Source organism: Montipora capricornis, chromosome 8 (genome assembly GCF_036669925.1).
Source record: "Montipora capricornis isolate CH-2021 chromosome 8, ASM3666992v2, whole genome shotgun sequence".
Lineage (NCBI taxonomy): Eukaryota > Metazoa > Cnidaria > Anthozoa > Scleractinia > Acroporidae > Montipora > Montipora capricornis.
The window spans coordinates 9,217,046-9,239,551 of record NC_090890.1 but is presented as its reverse complement, the minus strand read 5'-3'; the positions used below and the strand labels follow the sequence as shown (position 1 = coordinate 9,239,551).

The following is a 22,506-nucleotide window of genomic DNA, read 5'->3' as shown; positions in this document are numbered from 1 at the left end:
AGAATACATATTCACCAATCCAATTATTGAATTATCTGTCTAATTGGTCAATTAAAGGGAAATGTATATCAATTCAGTTGCAAATTGCCTTAAGTTCAAAGTTTGGTTGCACTTTTAATATGGGGTTCAATTTAAAATTTAATCTTATTAATTGCATCAAAACAACAACATTCGATGCAATAATAAAATAAGCAGCTGTACTGAACAAAGATTGGAACATAGTCTAAATGATTCTTCCAGATGATCACACATGTAGTTGATCTACTATAAAAAATCAATTATTGTGAAACATTAAAAAATGATGAGAAAGTACTGAGGTAATTTCTGTTGATACAAGCTTTGATTCAGAGAGATTATAATTGAAAACCAGATCCTCAAACACAAATTCAAGCGTATTACTCAATGCTCGAAAACATTAGGTTGAAACTGCCATTATGTGAACAATGGTCAACAAAATTATTAATGCTATGGATTTTTAATCCAACTCCCTGGAGGTGGCACAACGGATCAGAAAGAAACAGTGCTTCAATGTTATACAATTTGATTCTTTTCTCCTTAAAACAGTGAACGGTGTTTTTTTAAGGGGGGACCAGATGCATGACATCTTCCATTTTCAGATGATCTTGAACTTCGGTAAAGGAAGGGACTGATAAGACTGAAACCTGATTACTTCTTATTTGCTTTTGATGTCATTAAAGATCAAACCTTTGGCTTTCTAAATCCCTTGATATTTGCTTTTCATAAAAAAATCATCAATAACCTGAGCTGATAAACTAATGAACTACTATACCAGTAATCTGGAATCTTTTTAAAATTGCCCCTTCTCATAAGCACTGCTTCTTTTACTCTGACTAGAATCCTTACGACATTTAAGTGATTCACCCTTTCATGTTACAAATTTCATTAATGTACACTAACGTAACAGACATGACTATTTTACCCCCTTGTCTCAATACTAGACAGGGGTGGTAAAATTGGGCAACGGAGTCAAGACAACCATTTCACCCTTTTCATATAATTTACACAAGGCATTTTTACAGCACCTTAATTTGTGGTGCAAAATCTACAAAACTTCCCACTTTGGCCTGATACAATCTAAAAATACACCATCAAGAACCGGCTGTATATTTAGTCAAAGGAATTCTTTCCATTCTGTAATCTAATTAGCAACTTAATATCTCTACATAATTAAAAGATTATCAGTGAATTGTTCTGTAGATTTGTCCACTAAAATGCAACGGCAATCTCCCATTTCGGACACACAAGTTCTGAAGTACATGAGAATCAAACGTTTCCATACTCAGTTAAGTTTATGGAACAGTGATCACTCACCGACCCTCTATATGTTAAGAGGCAATTTTATTCTTAGTTTGACAAAAGCATTGCACCACTCAAAGTTAAACGTCGAACAAATAACCGGTAGAAGATAGCACTGTTTTTCTAAAAACCTTAATCTCAGTTAAAGCTCTTTTCACCTCCCTGGAAAGCTTTAAAATCTAAACCTGACACCTCCTTCAATGACATCGTATTGAAAGTACTATTTCCAGTCCAAACAGGTTTTTAGTTAAGAAAAATATTATTTCTCTAAATAACTTGACAGATTATTCCCCAAAAGAGAATTCGCTATCAGCCGCAGTTTTGAACTGATGACTCCAGCTTTACAGCGCGGTAGGAACATTTTAACAATGACCAAGTTACAGAATTTTGAGCATGAAATCTGCGATACAGTGGCTAAAAATAACCTCACGAGGAAAATCAGCTGAACAATACAAGCCAAAATCGTTACAAATTCAGCCGGGATTATATCCTCAATTTCACGACTGGAGACAAAGTTTAAAATGCACCAATTCATTGGTACCATACTGGTAAAAGACAAGCTTTTAGTGACACAACTTTAAGCTTATTATTGAAACGTGTCAATTCGTGCGGATGTCCTACAACGACGTATGCGGGTCTCACGAGAAGGCTTAATTCTGCCAGCGACGTTGGAGATCAAAATTAGGAGGAATCGACTGAAATTCAAAAAGTATGCGAAGAGAGCCTTATCATTAATTTTCCTGCCCATTTCCGCTGCGGCGGAAAACAATCTAACATGTAAGAGATAATATTCCTTAAATAAACTTTAGTCAGACGCGAAAACCGGCGTCTTGCCATCGGATTTTTTCCCCTCTCTCGATTGCTTGCCGGTTTTCTAACCATGTCACGTCTCGAAATGAAGCATAATAATTTTCCCGGCCAATAAATAATGAAAAGCGAATTAAACCTACACAATCCAAACTATAATACACGCGAGTGCTTCACAAAAAAAAGATCGAGTTTTCGATTACAGGCTCAACTCACAAAGCAACCAGCAGAGCGTATTAAATATTTGACAACCAAAAAACAGTGATGGATGTAACATAATTTTGACGAAAACATACGCATCGTAGTTTATGATCGCTAACAGTAGCAAACTTGTTCACATTTTCACATTCGAAACCACTGGCGGCTTACAGACAGTAATCTTAAAAACTCAGTCTCCACGGAAAAAAAAACGTAATATCCGACTGTAAACCAACAAGGAATTAAATCATGCTTTTGATCTGAAATTTTCTCGATCAAAACATCTTTGGAAGCATATTAAAGTAAAAGGCGCTGCAACCATTGATTGCAATGAAGCAACCGCAAATGCTTGCAGAATAATGAATTCTATTTATATATTGCGTGTTTGGTAATGCATTGTGAAGTTCAGTTACTAGAAGTAACACCTTCACCGAATATAAGCTTACCGTTCGTGATCGTCGACTTGCTCGGCGCAATTTTTCCGTTTTCTGTCCTTCCCGGACGAGTTTTGGGTGCTAGTGGCTTTCATTTTCTTGCCTTCTATCGAAAATCTTAAAAAGGTCAACACCAAAAGCGTTCTTCCTTTGTATGGAACTCCTTAACGTTAACAGAATTCTTCACGTCGCCATGTTTCGCGAGCTGTGTCGAAAATAACAAATAGATGCGTATTGTCCGCTTTTTTCCAAAGAGAAAAACTTCACACTTCACGTTATACAGTTAATTGTCAGTATCCGTTTCAATCTACCTCAACTAGGGCCAAATTCGTTCCGCTAGAGCTTTCAATCCGAGAGTTGGTAGCCACATCTGACTAAGAGCTGAGGTCTTTGGAACTTTGGAACCCCACTGCGCTTCCCTCGAGCCAAGTGCGTGATACCCTTGTATTGATAGCGCGGTCGCATAGACTGGGTCTGGTCGCGAAGACAATGGTTCCGTTGTGTTCCGAAACTGATTAAGTTTTCTGGTCACGAAAGTTGCTTAAGCATGGTAATTGCGTAAAAAACAACTGCTACAATGTGATAGAAGAATGGAATCCATGCAAGAAGGGAAACAATGCAAGACAAATACCCAAGTAGGAGGCAGTGTGACCCAGTGGCTAGGGCGCTTGCCGGATATCCCGCTCTGACCACTCGTTGAATTTGTTCCTGGTAGTCCCTGGCTCAACTTCCCACCTGCACTTGTAAATAACCAACTGGTTTGCCTCCGGCCAGTTGGGATTCTCAACAGTTGTTGATGTTGTTCTGTTCGTCGTTTCGTTAATTGTGTTTCATTGGCCCCGAAAAGCCCCTATGGGGAGCGGTCAATTAAGTATGTATTGTCTTGTAAGTTGTAGTCAGGGATTTTGGTGATGATTCGTTTTTTTTAGGAGTCTTAGGACATAACATGTACAATGCGAATTGATTAAAAGCTTTTTATGAACTCGATGCCATGCGATGCCCCCGCCTCTTGAAAGGTTAATTCAGATCGGGAGCGAAACAACGAGACAAGGAACAAAGAGAGGGCTGCATGAAGTTCCTTATTACGTAACTCTGCTAAAAGAGAACTGGGCTTATTTCACGTTTTCCGACACAAGTACTTTCTTGTGCGATACTAAATTTTCCCCAACTGTCCCGTTTCCGGAACGGTTAGGATCTTAATAGTGTTAAACTTCGCAGCACAGGCGGTCTAAGAGCCGTTTTACAAATGCATAATGCAAGTCACTCCTGTATTAATGTCACCCAGGATTAATTGTGTGCTTCGATGTATTTCACACGTGAACATACAGCGAGCGAGCTCGACTTCCGAGAGAGATATTTTCCCCTCTTGACACTAAATACATGGCGGCAACTCAATAAATATTTTGTTTTGTTGACTTTCTAGCAGTTAACAATGAAAATGAGGATTTCCTTTTCGCCATTTCCTGAATTTTGTTTTCATTTGGCGAGGTGTCAGTTTCAAGAGTTCGGGTGAAATGACTTCTGGGTATTTTTCAAAATGGCCAACAGAGTGAAAGAAGCTGGTCACGGGCACTTCTGCCCTCTGAAACAATCTCCACACTCGTAATGGAAGCTTATGCTGGAACTATTTACTTGCATTAGTAGCGTTTGATTGCCATTTCCATGGAAGAGGAGTTTGTTATCAAAGAAGGCTGGGCAATTAAAGAGAGCGGTCAAGCCGTATTGGGTCAAACGAACTGGAGAAAGCGGTGGTGTCGCCTTTCTAGAAGCCCCAATGGAACATTTTGGTCTTATTACAGGTTAGAGGAGACTTTAAAGCCGTATTATAAACAAATACTAATGAAATATGTTAGGCGATTTTAGAAGTCTGGTATATTGTCATAAGATGAATTAATATTAATGAAAAACGTGATGGGATCGTGACAAAGTTTTTGGTACTGGGTAGACTTTGGACTTTTCCTACGACTTTCATGGATATGGGCTGCAGACACGCTGTCGGTGTTGACATAACGATTTGATAACAATCGCTTTGTGAATTCAAAATAATTTGAAATGATGGAAGGTGGCCCCAAAACAGCACAAGATTTTGCTTTGAGGAAACTACATCCGCCATTTGGGGGGTAAAAGATATCGCAGAGGGCGAGAATGTATGGAACGACGATTCGTGGTAACAGGATTGATCAAAATACAACTTTAGGAGACACAAATCGTTTATTCTTGGTTATAAATGATGGGTACATCTCCCAAATAGACCTGCTCTCCTTTGTTTATTTAAGGGACTTGAATGTGACCATGAAGAAAAGACTGAAAGAGAAACAAAATCAAACTTGAGAAAAAGTTAAGCTTATTTAAACGTGAAGATTTACATAAGAAATTATAGGAAAATATATATATATATTGACAGCTTTAATTTTAGTTCATTGTGAGAAATTATGTCACTTTTTACCTGTGGGGAATGAAACATGACTAAGCATAATTTACTAAATTTACCAAAAATGTTTTCACTTTTTACTTGATTTCAAAGAAAAAGGTAGAGAGTAGTCATAATGTGAATTATTCTGAACTTGAAGGTAACTGCGCGATTGTCATGATGACAGAGCAGATTTGTCGTTTGCAAGATCCTGCAGCTTTTACATAAAAAGAGACTTTACAGGAACGATTATTATTATTATTATTGCTTGTCTTTGTTGTTGTGTATATTTGAGACAGGTCACTCCAAAGAATTTGGCCCCAATTGACTTAAGAATCCAAGTTTTTTTTAACAAACATCTGCTCAGTATAATATAAAAAATACAGAACAGAACATGTAGCTGGGCAATTTGAACACACCTGTTATATTAGTTATATTTTTTTCTATGATGCATTCATGTCATCAATATTGCTTTTAACTCTTTTTGCCTTAGAGCTGTTGTCTAGAGTAAGTCATTTTTGAATGTTGCAAAAATATATATATTCACCCAAGTGTGTGTCTCAACGAGCCCTTTTGCTGCTTTGTTTGTACGGGTACTTCACATTTCCCCGTTACATAATTTTATACAGATGCCTTTTAGACATCCACGCCATTTGAGGATTGTAACAGTAGTAGACGCAGGTCTCAGTGGGGATTCATGTACAGTTTGCCATGGCTGAATTACTGAATTACTGAATCAGTAAACATTACTTTCCACAGTCCTTGGACAAGCCTGACCAAAACATTCAAAGTACTGTAATGTCCGATAAATTTTAGGTAGTGGTCTAATGTGATGTCCAATCACCAAATGGCTGTGACTGTTGCCCTTAAAGGTGCTTTTCAAGCATTATCGTATTTCATAAAGAGGTTTTCTCTGCTTGATTGATAACTAGCAGTAATCAAGAATTAGTGAGGTGCATTCAATTCCTGTTTTGTCATTCACGGGGCATTTAGAAGTAGTTGTATGTTTTGGGGAGAATCCTTTTGTGCCCTTTTCAAGTATTCATTCAGTAATGAAGGAATTACACTATTTAATTAATTAAGCGATAAAGGAGGTTTTCTGTGTTTCAAGACAGTTATGCAAACCCTCGACTGCGTCTCAGGTTTGCATAACTGTCGAGAATTCTCTCAACTCCCCCAAGTGTTTAGATGAGGCTATGGAAACATGGAAAAAAGTCTGCTATTGCTTTTATGAAATATTTCTCAAAGAGGAAGGAAAATGCTGGGTTTTTTTTACTTCTTGATTGAAAAAGATTTTCTTGATACACGTCCATATTTCCTACCAGCCAATCAAAGCGCACGTCTGACAATATATAACCAATCAAAATTCAGCCGTGTTTCCATACTCTCATCTAAACACAGCTATTGACCAATGAGAGTGTGCATACTTTCCTAATTATTTTATAAAAGTTCTTTGACTGTTATCTTGTTGCTAATAATTTTATTAAAGCCAGCTGTGGAATACAAATGTACATGTGTTATAATGCAGTATCTGTTTTCTGGTATATCAAAAGCCTTTCTTGGTAGATAGCCAAATGGCGTGACTCAGGGATGTCGCTAAGTGCCAGCTACGGGTGAAAATTGGCTGAATTTTGGCCTTTGATCGAAATGATCGCAACAATTGCCAAATATTCTCTACAAAGTTTAATAGTCATTCGATGTGTTAACAAAAAATTGAATATCTGCCTGTCTACTTCTATGGAATTATCACTAGGATTTATCAATACTGGAAATGAAAGAAAAGCATTCTTTTTAGTAGCGTTATGCGTGCCGGGTATTGTGAGACACTTGGAACAATCTTGTTACCAGGTCCATTGATGCTCAAGAGCAGAAACCGCCTCAATAGAACCTTCAACGGGATGAATTTATTCTTAGCTACAGCCCTTGTGACTCCCCAGTCTATACAGCCCAGGTCACCCATCCAGGTAGTAACCCCAACTTCCCTTGGATGAGCCATAATGCTATCACATGAGATCAAGGTTACTTGTCATTACTTGTGCCAGAACAATGGCATCCAAACTCTGAAATAGTTTCGCATCACGATCAATACCAGAGGGACATGCCGTGGAACTGACACGATTAGAATGCGTTCTCCTCAAATGCAATAATATTAATAATAGCAACAGTAACGTTCTGTTTAATAAACGAGTGGGAGACTGTTTTATCTTGTTTTGCCGAGTGGTTTTTGACCTGATAAAACACAACAAGCAAGTTTATTGAACGGTTTCAAAACATTCCACAAAAGCGTGTCTCTCTGAAATCCAGACCATGGTGCAAAATGTGAGAGGAAGATATTAGCATACAAGAAAAACAAGCCAGGTATCATTGCCATTCTAAAGTTTATACAAAGAAATCCAATGAGGAGTGTTTTATTGGATTTAAAGGTCATGCACATGACCTTTGACCTTTTATATGTGTCTTGGTAGGTTGTTAGATTCATGAATTATTAATCAGTTTTTGAAAATAATAATATTGAAATGTTGTAATATTCACAAAAACGATAGTTTGACAATAAAAGATTTAACAATAAAGTTTTAACCTCATTGACGTGTGTAATTTCAGTATGTTTAGTCTGGTCAATTTTGAAATGGATGAGAACAGAGATTCAAAAGGACCTCTGTCCTCTTAAAGAAGAGAAATTGTATCAAGCACTTGGTTAATTAACTTAAGGAACTCCTTATTCAATTCAAAACGTTCTTGACATTCTGGTGTAGAAAAGTGTCGGAACACCATTACAATAACAATATTAGGGACCTTTAGATCGGAGGACAAGGATGACTACGTATTCTTCTAGAATACTGTACCAAAGTCTATCAATAAAATTAATATTGACAACTAATTACATTTTGTTCAGGAAACTGGATGACATTCCCTCAGATCAACCTGCTGGAAGAATAGAGCTTGATTCTACTTGTAAGAAGTTTGTTGTTTATTTTGTATTGCACATTCTACTCATCAGTAACAGTGTCATATGGTGCAAATTGTATATAGATGTACTTCAGCAACATTTTCTATAGTAACAAATCCGATTCAACCAATGTGTTGAGCAACGAATGTGTTGGCCAATGTGATAGTTGAAAGACAACCAACTGTTGGTCGACTGTTGGATGACTGTCGGCCTACACATATCCCATAATCATAGATCAGTAATGTTGTGGTACGGGTGGTGTGTCATTAGCATGTTAGTGAACAGTATTATAATTTTCTAACGTACACTGTAGCTTTTTTACCTTCTTTTGCTAAACACAAGCCTTTGGCCCAGTGAGCCATGGCCCAGTTGCAGCCTGTGGCCCACAATTCTTTTAAAGAATTTTTTTGTCCAGTGGCTAATAAGGGAATGCCCCTGGAATGCCCAGCTTTGCACCATTAACAATGTGATTGCGGTGGGTTTCAAAATGGACGATGGTGAGTATACGTTGAAACCTTCAACCGTTTGCTAAGCATTTCTCTCCGTAACTGAATGATTGTCAAGATAAGAATTATTGATTACACAGAGAGGAACAAACAGCAGTTAACAGTTGTGATGAAACCATGCATTCACATACAAATAGAACTGTACTGTAGAGTTGACTCTTTTGAAGTTGGTTGAAACTTAATCAAGATATGAGCATTTTCCTATGGTCAAAAGTTGATTAAATGGTTGTGGAATTGAAATGGCCACAGAACGTTCTACTCACTATCGTCCATTTTGATGTCCAGCACGATCACATGTTCACGGTGCAAAACTGGGCGAACCCCTTGCGTGCGTGCCTTCCCCCCCCCCCCCCCCCTCTTGCCCCCTTCCTGGGAAGCCACTGGACCTCATTTTCACAGGGTAATGCTTAGGGAGGGAACAGTTTGAAGTCTATTTGGTTATTCACTCTAAGTTAGATGGTGGCTTTCCGAAGTGTTTAGAGATTTGGCTGATTCTTCAGTAGACTTCAGTTATTTCACGGAGAATTTTGAAGAAATGTATTGTGCATCCTCCAAGGGTCTTTCAGTATGGACTATATAACAGTTACTGTTTTCACATTGTTGCTTGTTGGCCAACGCATTGGTCAGGTGTTGGTGATGTGTCGGCCAACTCATGGACCAATGGGTGGGTTGGCAAATTGATTGGATCAGATTCATTACCATTACCAATTCTGAGGCCAGATTTCAACAATCTGCATCCCAAAGATTATATTATTTTGTATAGTCTTTCAGTGTTTTCATAGTGAAATGTATTTCTAGCATGTAAAGCAATCTTAAGAAATTGAATATGTTTTGGCCAAAATGTTTGGTTGCTATCATAGCTCATCTTGTGGTATTAGTGACAGTGTTAAATATGGAAATTTTCCTAAACTTATTTTGCAGAATTTTATTTACTTTTTTTCAGATGCTGCTCGGGAGCTTGAAGAAGGAGAGAGAAAAAAGAAACCAAACTGTTTTGCTCTTGGTCCAATGTTTGATAACTTTGCTAAAAGGACTTACTACATCAGTTGTGGTATGCATCAGCTAAAAGGGCTCAGTTTGATCTTCTGAGTATGCAAATCACCATGCTTTTGCTTCAAGGAAATTGAGAACCCTATTTCACTGGCCTAGTAGGGAAAACTAGAAGATTAAATAAGATTCTAGTTGTCAATGGGGAACACTTTGGGATTAAAAGAGTTAATTGAATGATTAATTTTGGTATCATAAAAATTACTTTCTGAACTAAAAAGCTTTCGTGAAGCACTTTAGAATAAATATAAGCGATATAAATTTAAAATAGAACGACCCCCTGACTGCGTACTTTGAAATTGATAATGATGACATGGAGTCATCAAAACGTTGTTCTATTTTTGTATCACTTATATTTATTCTAAAATGAACTAAAAAGCCAAGCTGTAAGTGTTTTTTGTTTTTGTTTTGTCTTTTTGCAGCAAAGTTATTAATTTTTATGGTCAAGGTCACATTTATTTAGGGATCATTCTTTCACTTTATAGGGAGCTTAAGCACGCATGTTTTTGAGACGCAGACTGCAACCGGAAGGGAACATTTTGCTTGCCAGGGAAGTTATGTCTCCCAGATTTTTATACTTATCATCTCTAATGGAGAAAAAATATTTAGAAATGTAAATGTGGTTGTGTGAAAACAAGTCAAAAGGGAAAACAGATCTCTTCTGGTTGCTGTGCATTTCTCAAAAACACACACGTGTGAGCTCCCTAATATGGGAAGAACCCCATCCTTTTATTAAGACTAATCTCAGACCTAAAAGCTGTGCTGAAGTGTTGTTTGGGTACTGAGTTTTGCATTAGGAAAGGGCTTCTAAGGGTTGTTTCAGTGTTGGCAACACAATGTCCTGTGACTTTAAATCTGCCAAATTATTTGTGTCTTACAATTGGTAGAGAGCTTAGAAGATAAGCTCATGTGGATGGAAGTGTTAAATACAGCAACAGAGTGTCAAGCAGAACCTCAAGAGAAATTTGAAAAGAAAAGGAAAAGTGTTAGACAAAGGCTAGACAGAAAGGTGGGTATTTGTGAAGAACAATATTGCAGTTTATTTATTTCTTTGATCGTGAGCGGGCGGTATCCTGAGAATCCTGCAATCTGATTGGTTCCGGGAGCGGGCAGTATTTTCCTATCTCCTGACCACGGTCATGGTAACCAACTACGCTAAGCGCAGAGTGAACTTGCGAATTGAAAGAGCGAAGTTTCAATGTGTCTTAATTGTTTTTTTGCAATAGAGCAGTGTTATTGTTCAACTTTCTCATAAAAAACAATGGATTCTGACGAAAGCTATTACCGTCCAGTGAAAGCGAATTTTATTACCCAACAATGCGTAAAATTAAAACATGACTTTTAGAGTTTTTCTTAATAGTTTCTCCTACCTTCTAAGAATAGAATTTAGAAATAAATAAAAACGTTATTCACCGGCCTTGGTCGGTCCGTATTGGGAAAAACTGTGCCCTCTGTCTCGAGTACGGCCCTCGGCCTACGGCCTCGGGCCGTACTCAAGACCTCGGGCACAGTTTTTCCCAATACGGACCTCCCGGCCGGTGAATAACATATATATACGTAATAATTATTTATTATCACATCATTTGGATTATTGGTAAATAATTGAAATACCAAGGGCATGCATGTAAGTAACCAGTATCAAATTTTTGGTCGTTATTATTTTTTGCTCAAATTTGGCTGAAATTTGTGCAAGTGGCCTAGAATAGAACTTAAGAACATTGCCTTGTGATTTTTTTCTTTGATTTGAGCTTCATTTAAGAGAATTAGGTAAGCTATGCAAAAATACTGTTGGCTATGTCTTTAAAACAGAAAAAAAAAAAAGAAAGTAATTGTTTGCTTTCTTGAGACACTGGAGTCAGTGAGGCAACACAAACCTATAGTATGTTTGTTCTATACAAAGGTGATAGAAGTTTCATTGTACAATACATTTGTCGGTAGTTCAATCGAATAATGTGCACAATAAGTTAGACAGCAGCTAGGGGTTAAGAAAGCACGATAAATTCGTAAATGGTTTGAACCCAGGAGTCATATCATAATAGAAGGACCCTTGGAGATGATAATGACTGACGTTTTGACCACCTGAGCAGAACTCATCTTCAGAGTCAAGTGATTTGCCTAACGTTTGTACACTGTAGATACTATGAAAACTTCGGTTGTAGATGTCATTGGTCAACTAATATTCGTGATGTTATTGGTCAACTGTCAGTTGAGCCAAGATGTACTGTAATTGTCTGTGAAGACTAAACTGTGATTGATGCATTGCAATCCATCTGTAGGTCTAAGGTCTGTACGTGTATCATAGAATATGTCAGCAGTACTGTCTGTTGTTGATGTCATTGATAAGTCATTTTTAGGGTGTGGGAAGTTGTAGACATTCATTTCTTGGTGTCTGTTCTAAGTTAGTGAACCAGCTTTTGAGTTCAATCTGTAGTTAGTGCTGTAGGTAACACATTCAGCCAGTCAAATCTATAGTTTGTCTGTAGATGGCGTTCAGCAATTTTATTGTTGATATCACCGATCCTCGTCACTCGTCTTTGTTCACTCAAATAGTATCTACTGACAGAACACAAATCACTTGACTCTGACTTCAGATGACTTCTGCTCAGGTTGTTGAAATGTCAGTCAATGTCATCTGTAACAGTCCTTCTCAGGAATACACTCACCCGGATGATCGTACTTTACTTAATTACGACAGCATGATAAATAAAGGATGTACATGTACTGCAAAAAGGTTTTTTGTATGCACAGGCTAGGGGTAATTTCTGTTCTCTTAATCCAGTGCAGAAAAGATGCCAGGAAGGGAATGAACATACTGAAGGAAAACATTGGGCTAGATCCGCTGCAAAGGATGGAGGTAAACTGCACTTGGTGTGACTCTAAGAGGAGAGGCTAAAGGTAGCCAATTCCTTGACCAATTTCCAGCTCAAAATGTTACTGCCTTAGAGCATTTCCAGGCCACAATTACTTAGGGTAGATTTTCCACAGGAGTTGTTCTAAACCTTGGCTGGTTATACAGTTTTTTTTATAATGTCACGTTAAAAAAAGAAATGAAATCATGAAAAAGTAAAAGAAAATTGATCACAAAATAAACTTAAGTTGTAGCTTTCACATGAAAGGAAGAGTATCTTTGACCACACAAAGCAGCACTTTAGATAGAAGAGAACTTGTGAAATCAAGTTTTGAATTGATTGCATTATATTGTCTGCTTCACAGAAAACTGAATGATTTGACTTTTTTTGTGTGTGGTTTTGCATTGCAGCAGTGGACAAATCTTTGTAATACCATTACATGTCAAGACTGGAAGAAACCTGATTGTAAAAATGGAGTGACAATATCACGGCTGAGCTTTAACAAGAATGAAAAGGCCTCTGTCAAAGTAACCAAATGGCTTATTATTTTTTTCAATAAATTATTGCAGCAAGATTTTAAACTACAAATTGTACACTTAAAAGAGCTGTGTGAAATCCTTATGACATCCTTATCAATTTCAGTATTATTGTTAACAGTAATATTAAGATTTTGCTTAATGCTACGGTGGTACTCTAAATGGCATGACGCCCATTTTATATACTTGTCTTCTACTTTACAATAGTTTCTGTATGCATTGCACTTGTAGCAATTTCAACAGTTTCAGTTTAGTTCTCTTTTGGGTATAGCAAGACAATAATAATTATTATTGCTATACGTGGCCTATTAGTTTTCCCTTGAGTCCTGCTGTTTCCATCGACAACATCAAGACACTCAGGAAAACAAAACTAACTGTTTCCCTTGGGATTGACATTAAGTGTTTATTGTCTTGCTATAGCGAAAAGGGTATTATTGTCATATGAAGCTAGTTTACATGTACGGGTACATGTAATGGCTTAGCTCCCACATGTTTCCCACAGCTCAATGGTAGAACATCCCCAAGTGACGATAGAAACAAAATATTATCACTTTTTTTCAATACAATTTTTAATGTGGAGTGGAAGAAGGGTAAAATGGCATGAAAAACTCTTTGATGAAACAATAGAATATTGTTCTACATGCATAGACTTTTGAGTGCCATTTGATCAAAGTAGTCAATTTAAATTAATTATTGCAACAAATTGTGTAAGTTATTCTTAAGGTACTGTAGCATGAAGATGTCGGTGTTCCATCATGGAATGTTCAGGACCATTTCAACCATCTTTGCACTTTTGTTTAAAATCCTTGCCTGGTTCATACCTATAACATTGTTGTCATGGTCATTTGACAAAAAGTGATGACGTGATATTCATGTTGCTAGATTCAAGGGGTTGTCCCAGTTCCTCCAGACATTATGTTTGATTATCTCCAGCAAGCGATGCAAAAAGGAGGAAAGGTAAGGGGCACACAAATGATTTGTTCATGTTCTTACAAAGATATCAGCTGGAGTTGTTTGAGGGTAGTTCCATCTTCAACTCCATATATTTGACATACATATCCAACAATTAAGCTGCATAAAGAGATTCATGGACGTTTGCGTATGTGTCACAAGCAAAAGAACTTCATGTGTTTATGCTTTCATTAGGTTTCTGGTTAACCCATTTACACCTCAAATGCCTTAGGACACCCCCACCGACCAGTCGCGCGTTAGGGAGAGTAAAATCTGTCAAGTGTCACTTCCAGGGGTCAATGGGTTAAAGTCAGGGTTAATTAGGTTCATTTCGTGATGCCTTGCGACACCAAGTAACATGATTCTCGTAATGTCGCTGTATTGGGCAACCCTTATCCTTGGCTTCACTAGAAAAAGCCTTTTACCTGACTACAATCTTGGACAATTTTTTTTTAAATGTATGTAAGTGTTGTATTTATGTTGTTACTGTATTTAAAAAAAATAAATATAATAATAATAATAAATAATAAAAATTAATTTTAAAAAACTTAATCTTGATTTAAGGAAAAAGGTTAGTATGTAAGCTGTGTTCAGAAGGACTAGGAACTAGTTTTATCACGGACATGTGCAGTGTAGGACCAGATCGAGCACGAGGTTTTCTTCGGCTATGTTTTTGTTGTCACAAACCAGGTTCAGTGTTATGTCAGTTCATTAAATGAGTTTAAATTAAGAAGCGATGACTTATCCTTGAATTTTGATCCTTTCACAAGAACAAGCTCTGGCAAATTCTTGAATTCATTACTTTTTACCACAATGCATCACGTTTAACCAGAATGCGTTGCATTTAATCAGAATGCACTGCACCATGAAAAACCTAAAGGTAAATACCGCTAAACAATTCTGACATCTGACTCAGTTGAGTTTCGTATTTCATCGTTTGGCGCAGTTACACCTCCTTCAGGTTGAATTCTAGAATCATAACAAGAACTGTGATGAAATTTTGTTACTCAAACTTGTAGAACGATTGGAAAACTATGATGAAACCGTAAAACACTTTATTTTCAAATGTGCTGTGGTTCATGCAATTGAAACTGACTTAAGTTAAGCTTGCCATGTGTTTCAAGCTGTGGCACTGATTACAGTTCTACAGACATTTGTTGGACAGATTTGTTTCTTTCTGCATACAATTTAGACATCTGAGGGATCTTTCGATTCCCATGATCTTGTGCAAGGGGAGTTTGTTGTGTCTTGCTTTCTCATTTTACATCGTGCACAAATTTCAGATAAGTGGCTTATCAGCTGAAGTTTTGGTTTTTTTTCCGTTTACATTTCCTCCACTTCATCACGGTCTAGAAAGGGGGGTGGTCCGGGTTAAATTTTGGCATTAACGATACTTTCATTCCCTCAACATAAAACAAGTCTCACTGACTTCAATACACCATTGCGGGTTATCATTGCTGAATGTTGTCACTATCAACAAAATGTACCGCAGCATTACTATCTATTATACACTAGTCATTGTCATCATTTTTTTGCACTGTCTTTCTGTTGGTTTGAGAAACCTTGTTTTACTGATTAGATTTTCTTTGGGTGGGCATCTCATTGTTTTCTCTCTTCAGCTTGACCAACCATTTCGTGGGGAAAAAGTTCTTCAGAAAATAGAAGGTATCTTTCTCAACTGAGTCTTTCTCTCCATGGCTTTGCTTTGTCTGTGATAAACACAGTAGTTTTCATGACTGGTGTAAAATTAAACAAGAGGCATTGCCCGGTTAGCTCAGTCGGTAGAGCATCAGACTTTTAATCTGAGGGCCATGGGTTCATGTCTGTTCATGTCTAAGGAGGCAGTGTGGCCCAGTGGTTAGGGCGCTTGCCTTGAGATCCGGAGATCCCGGGTTCAAGACCCGCTCTGACCACTTGTTGAATTTGATCCTGGTAGTCCCTGGTTCAACTTCCCAGCTGCACTTGTAAATAGCCGACTGGTTTGCCTCCAGCCAGTTGGGATTCTTAACAGTTGTTGTTGTTGTGTTCTGTTGTTTTGTTGATTGTTTCATTGGCCCTGAAAAGCCCCTATGGGGAGCGGTCAATTAAGTATGTATTGTATTGTATTGTATTGGTTTATGATAGGAGAGACGGCATAGCTGCAGTTAGTTGAAGTAGGGGATTTAACCCATTACTCCTCAGGTACCCAAGGATGTTCCCAGTTGATGAGTAAAGTCATCTGATGTTACACAGAGTAAAATCTGTTAAGTCCAGGGTTGTCGTTAAGCGCCAGCAGCCGGTGAAATTCGCTGGCTGAGTCTGAGGTGATCACCAGCTGGATTTTGGCTGGCAAATGTTCTGTATGAAAAGGGAAACAAACGATTCTGAGATGAATCATTTGCTGTCATTTAATATCAAATATATTGTCGACCTGAAAAGATTTGAATAAAATAATTTCTGACTACCTCAAGTTTTGGTAGTGATATGAGAAGTAAACCTATTCAAATGAAATATTGTTTCCAGCGCTCGTTTACCGTTTTTTCCTTGACCATAATTTTGTTTTCGGGAGGCTTGGTAGCCTCGCATTTGAGGCGTTGCCAAAGATTGGGAACGAGATGTCATGACCAGGTCTCCAGTACACATAGGAGGAAGATTCTGTTTCTTTATTTGAGCAAAGGTCATCAAAGATAATTATATTTATAAAAGTCTTGTTGCCTTTTGTATCTCAGAAGCCTCAGATTGCACCCGAGGGCACCAAGTCAAATTCAAAATTTCCCAGGGGTGACCCAGATCCCCTGGGCCATCTTTCAGCTGGCTCACCTAACTTTTCAACCGGCATGCATTTTCCTTAGCTACAACCCTGTAAGTCTCACTCCTAGCAGTCAGTGGATTAAGAAATGAGGATTGGTACAGCGACACCAACTCCACTAAACAATACAGTCTTGAATACAGCTTTAAATACCAACAGAATACCGACAGAGGGAGGTGAGGGTAAGGACACACTGTTCCCTTCCTATTGAAATCAGCTTGGACCCACTCATGTTAAATAAGGACTTAAGTAAGATGTAACTTTATTTAGGTGAGTCAGAGTTTGGAAAACTACTTTAGTTTTTTTTTAAATGTCTTAAACCAAGGGGATATGCCTTGACGTTTTAGAAGTGAGGCCAGAAAAGTTCCTTGCGTAATTAAAACGTAAACTTGTAGAACAGCTGGACAAGGGTTTTGCTGAGAACTGGGATTATTCTCAAGGGCTTAAAGTTTGCTCTGCGAGATGACAGTTGCCCTTTCTGTTGATAGATTCTATTCCACACACTTGGATTGTGTACAACAAATACTCTGCACTTCCACTTCCAAGTGCATCCCCACGTGATGTGTGTTTGGAAAGAATGTGGATGCCTTCTTACTTGACCAGAAATGGAACATCAGGTGCGTTTTGTATATTCAAATACTGCAAAACAAGTGGAGGTACAGCTCAAGGGGTAACCACAGCTGTGGCTGTAAGAGTGTTTTTTGAAGTAATTTGTATATAAGAAATGTAAGAAATATTAATTTGTACACCTTTCCTTGTATTATGGATTATGAAGGATGCAGCTCAACAAGATCATGCTAAATAAGCATAATTATGTAATGCCTAGTTTGGCAGCCTATCCTAACCCTAACTATAACAATTCCCAGGGTATTGCATCACTTTGTAAAGAATAGGCTTTGGTTGTTCGAAGGGTAGATAGCGCTATCCACTGGATAACTCAATAATGGTTTTGCTAGTGTTTATCCACTGGTTAGTGTTTTATATGGTGGATGGTGCTGTCCACCTTTTGAACGACTGAGGCCAGAACTGTAGCAATATTTTGACTCATAATACCGGTACACATGATTGCATTACCCGAATTTGAAAGGTAAACTGTTGACCGGTGACTCATTTATAACTTTGACTTGGATATGATGTGGGCTTGAACTCAGTCTTTTACATGTACTTACTGTTTGGCCAAGGCCAGATTTTAAACCAACCGGTAGATAGCAGAGATGGGTGCTGAGGGAGTTGAAAACACAATGCAGGCCTGGGGTTGCTGGATATTAAAACCATGAAAATCATGTTTAAAAAATTTGTGTTAAATTAAACTAGTAAAGCTTTTCAGCTTTTATTTAAGGGTGTTTCAGACTGTATGCATTTTGCTCGTGACTTTTGCATGCAACCAGCAATATGTCATGACTTTCAACCAATTACACGCACTCAACTCGTGAAGTCTGTTGTAAAGGCGTCTAAGCTTAGATTTGCATATCATGATTTGTGAAGTTGTGGTGTAAGCTAGTCACATTTTAAGTTCTTAACTGTCTGTTGTGTGACAGGTATTCAGGTTGGACTTAATTTAGTCTTGTTATTACAGGAATGGTTTTGTGGTCTACAAATCATTCGCAGATACCACCAGTGCAAGTAAGTTTAAAATTTAGAGGATGCTCAACCTTGTTCTGGGATTTGGACATAACCTAAGCCTGGAAATGATGCTGCTTTTGACAGCCTTTTCAACACACTTGTTTTGATCAAGGAATTTTTTCTTGTGGCCTAGGCGACATAAAAGTTATGCTACAGTTTTTGCTGGACTGATGAAGTAATATTGGACCCTGGTGTGGCAAGACTTACAGAAGTGCAGCAAGATTATTTTCATCGTTTCTTACATACAGGGCAAAATCTGATTGGCTTACACGGATGGGATTTTTCCTTAAATCACTAATTAATCCCAATTGGTTAACAGTTGGTCAGCCAGAGCAAGCGTGGTTGCAAGAGAATCTTTATCCACGTTTCTATTTCTGTTGACAGCAACGATTTATTGAATTGAACTTTAATCCAATGAAAGTGTGTTTGCTGTAATTTTAAGGCTAAAATGTTCATTGAACTGATTGGGTCAGCTGAGTTGATTGTCATTTGTTATGGCATCGAACTGGCTTCCCGCAATGAGTTTTCCCTTTATGTGATAAACATGTAATTGCAACGTGCCTTTGTGCAATTAAGGATTAATTTCACTTGTATGCTTAACAGAAGAGTTTGTGGCATTGCTGTTTATTAGGAGCTTTACTCAGTGCCAAGATTCCCTGTTTATTATTCAAAAAATAAGGCCCGTTTTAAACGTCGCATTTCACATGTGCCAAATCTAATGCAAATGAGAAAAATCTATTGTTTTCGCTCATTTGCATTTGCATTTGATTCGGCACATGTGAAATGCGACGTTTAAAACGGGCCTAAGAAAGTGGTTTGAGTAATTTACAATTAATTACTACTAATCAAGTTATGTTTTGTTTGTAGGGCTTCACCAGAGTGATTGCAGGCTTATCTGGATTTGTCTTATCACCGCTTAAAACGGAAGGTGAAGGAATTACTAACAGTATTTTCGTTCTCACAAAAGAAAACTGTTGATGGAAAATGAATGAAAGTTGTTTAAATATATTTGAACTACAGATGTGACCTGGAGTAAGCCAGAAACTGAAACAGTTTCAAAAATCCCGAATATTTCTTTGCTTGAATGAGACTTCAGCTCATGACTGCGCACTGCTTTACAAGTGAGCTATAAAACCATCATGTTGCTGAAAGGCATCTTTGAAACCGCTTCAGTTGCCCCACTGTGATGACTCTTCGCATACTAGATCGTTTCATACCTGCAGCTCAAATATAGTAAATGCCTTCCTAGTATTCCTTGACGCACAGTTACCTCTTAAAAAAAAGTATCCTTTTGCTTTAGAAACCATTTGCAGCTTGCGAGTAGAGTAAGTACGGTAGATTTTTTAAAATGTTCGTCTAGCGTCGTGCGATGCGATCTAGAGACAACCTAACAAGGTCGATGCACTGCTCTGATGAATCTGTTTGTACTGTCTGAATAGCATTTACTATTGTTTGACTGAACAATGGAATACAAAGAAATCTAATGGCCATGAGTAACAAAAGACTAGACGCACGCGTTTCGAACGCGCACACGCAGACGCGTATTCGCGAAAATGGTGCGTGCGCTTTGCGTCGGCGTTGGACGCTTATCTTTGAGCTGCACTGCATATAAAACAACATGGACTGAGAGCCAGGATTAATTTGTTTTGGATTAAGCCGCTAGCATAACTGTGATAATCTTTTTCTAAGAAAATAACTTTGTTGTTCAGTTTTGAAATAAAGGAAAGTAAAGTGGTGTTATGACGAAGAAGCCGTTCATAACATTCGTTTGACAATTGACCCTTGGAAAGAAGTTACCTACTAGTCTCGAAAGTAGAAAATCATCGTTTCCATTTGATTGCAGATTCTATGGTTCACACAAATGCAACAATTCTGGTTCAAATTGACGTCCAAGAATCGTTGCAAACGATGCTTGAGGGTAGCTACAAATCAGGTAAGAGAACTCTGGACTTAATCCGCAAAGAAGAGCGCACGGAGTTACTGGTGTACCGTGTTGCAGTCTGGCCTATTCTCCTCATTTATAGGTTGTCATGACATCTTACTTTAACGCATCTATAGGTTGTCATGAAATTATCCGATCAGATGTGGCCGGCTCGTTTCAAAACGGCTTATGGTCAGTTTTATTAACTTAATGATGTATGAAGCCTCGTCATCATAAACAGTCCTTAGGCAAAGAGGACTTTTACCATGTTTTACGGGTGCACCCTGTTACAAGTACATATATTGTTAGGGGCACAACGCCAAATAATTAGAAGTCGTTGAATGTCATAGTTCTCGGAATTGCCTGCCAGTTAATCAGAACGAAGGTCTTTTACAAGTCCAGTTCATCCTCTCTCTTAAAGTGGGTCCAATCCCTTATGGATGACAACTATATTTCAGACTCGCTTAAGCAGAAGTTGAAGTATGCTTTGATGCAGTACTTATAACGCAATCAGCAAACAAACAAATCAAGGGAAGATTTCTTTTGTCTTTCATATTTTGTAGGTCTTTTAAAGGTTGGCATGAGAAATGCTTTTGCTCACATAAGTCACCTTGTGGAACAGTACTATGGTTACATTAAAGGATAGCAACTTGTAATGAAGAAGGAACCCGCAGAATGACGAACAAAGCCCTCTTCCTTGGAATTTGAGGAGGCAGTGTGGTCCAGTGGTTAGGGCGTTGGCCTTGAGATCCGGAGATCCCGGGTTCAAGACCCGCTCTGACCACTCGTTGAATTTGATCCTGATTGTCCCTGGTTCAACTTCCCAGCTGCACTTGTAAATAGCCAACTGGTTTGCCTCCGGCCTGTTGGAATTCTTAACAGTTGTCGTTGTTCTGTTCCGTCGTTTCGTTGTGTTTCGTTGGCCCTGAAAAGCCCCTATGGGGAGCGGTCGATTAAGTATGTATTATGTATTATGTATGTAATTTGAGCAAAAAAGTGTTGCTTTTATTTGGTCGTAGAAGGGAAGAGGTCTCTGGCTACCTTACATCGCCTCAATAGTTTCCCCGCCCCCATTGTCAACTCTTTTTGCGGGGTTGTGAAGGTTCCCTCTGGCTTTTCTCTTTCTGTTTTTTTTCCACTTCATATTTTCAACGACTGCACTGTTGTCGGATACTCGTTTAACCGCTCCCTTGCAACCGCCGGGTCTTTGGTGTATACATTTATTTAAAGGAAGACCCAGTGGGCGCAGAGAAAATATTGTTACAGGCAAGAATCAACGGAATATTAAGAGATCTGAGGTCACATTTGACTTTGTTTTGTTAGGATAATAATAGGTAATTGAGGGACTGGTTATGAAACCTTAGAACTTTCAAAAGCGGGAACAATGTTGAATTGACCATGACCCTGCACAATCTTTTGTTTTCCCTTCGCACGGGTTCGCAATTTAGTTGCGCATAATTTAATCGAAGGATTTGATTGGTTATCTTCTCGAGAAAAGATGTGTTTTGTGCAGGGTCAAGGCCAAAAATACGGACAAAAAAATGAAACAAAGGAACTTGTCCAGTTTCATAACTATCTCCATGCATAACTATGGGATAAGGTATCAAATACCGATAAGTCACAGTTAATAAGTCCCTGCTAAAAGCAGACGTGGTTCGTAGCGGTAGTTGTGAACTTAAATATTGATATATAATAGTAGACAAGGTAAAATTCATTGGTAAAAAGATGTAGTTCTCGCAAACGTGACATTGGTGTGGACCATTTTGCACAATTAAAATTCATACTTTGAACTTGATTGTTGTGTATCACATCCCCCTTTTCCCTTGAACTCTTTTCATTGAGTTCTAATTACGAGGTAAAGCTTTGGTTTGAAAATTTGGTTTTATAAAACGAGTTGATAAAGGTCGAATTACCACCTTGAAAGATTTGGAAGCGTTCGCCCTTCTATTTGCTCTGACGAAGGGCTAACGCTCCCACCGACGCAGCACCACAGTTTCTTTAGAAACTAGACATTCGTTTAGAGCTCTGGTTTGCCAAGAATTTGAATCTTTTGGTTTCGCCTTGTTTGCTTACTGAGTATTTTCTTCTCCTATACCCGTTAGAAGTCCTTGATCTGGAGCCAACATCTTCTATTTTTCAACCTGGCCTCCTGGCTCAATAGTCCGGATAACT

The 22,506-nt window shown here is 38.2% G+C and overlaps 2 protein-coding genes and 1 long non-coding RNA gene across 3 annotated transcripts in view; 2 read left to right on the top strand and 1 right to left on the bottom strand.

Annotated features, from left to right (window-relative positions):
* LOC138060288 (circadian locomoter output cycles protein kaput-like) overlaps positions 1-3,192 on the bottom strand; it is a 26,648-nt gene extending 23,456 nt beyond the window's left edge. The window contains exons 1-2 of the mRNA XM_068906032.1: positions 3,068-3,192; positions 2,769-2,961 (exon numbers count right to left, since the gene is read on the bottom strand). Coding sequence (XP_068762133.1) covers positions 2,769-2,851 — 83 coding nt within the window. The 5' untranslated portion in view covers positions 2,852-2,961; positions 3,068-3,192. The remainder of the gene's footprint in view (positions 1-2,768; positions 2,962-3,067) is intronic.
* A 1,083-nt stretch (positions 3,193-4,275) lies between these two features.
* On the top strand, positions 4,276-22,124 carry LOC138060291 (uncharacterized). Its single transcript, XM_068906034.1, has 13 exons — positions 4,276-4,555; positions 8,060-8,118; positions 9,563-9,670; positions 10,554-10,675; positions 12,446-12,520; positions 12,926-13,042; positions 13,934-14,008; positions 15,622-15,667; positions 17,279-17,407; positions 18,367-18,413; positions 19,281-19,341; positions 20,257-20,346; positions 20,898-22,124. The coding sequence occupies exons 1-13, from the start codon at positions 4,419-4,421 to the stop codon at positions 20,978-20,980; spliced, it is 1,149 nt and encodes a 382-aa protein (XP_068762135.1). The 5' UTR covers positions 4,276-4,418; the 3' UTR covers positions 20,981-22,124.
* Positions 4,803-5,730, top strand: LOC138060292 (uncharacterized). The gene is made up of 2 exons (XR_011134322.1): positions 4,803-4,923; positions 5,033-5,730. It is a non-coding gene; the product is annotated as an uncharacterized lncRNA (long non-coding RNA).
* Positions 22,125-22,506: the final 382 nt, after the last annotated feature.

Coding starts and splice junctions, on each gene's coding strand:
- LOC138060291 (XM_068906034.1), top strand. CDS start 4,419: ATGGAAGAGGAGTTTGTTATCAAAGAAGGCTGGGCAATTAAAGAGAGC. Junction 12,521..12,925: donor ATCCGCTGCAAAGGATGGAG/GTAAACTGCACT, acceptor TTTGCATTGCAG/CAGTGGACAAATCTTTGTAA. Junction 17,408..18,366: donor GACCAGAAATGGAACATCAG/GTGCGTTTTGTA, acceptor TTGTTATTACAG/GAATGGTTTTGTGGTCTACA.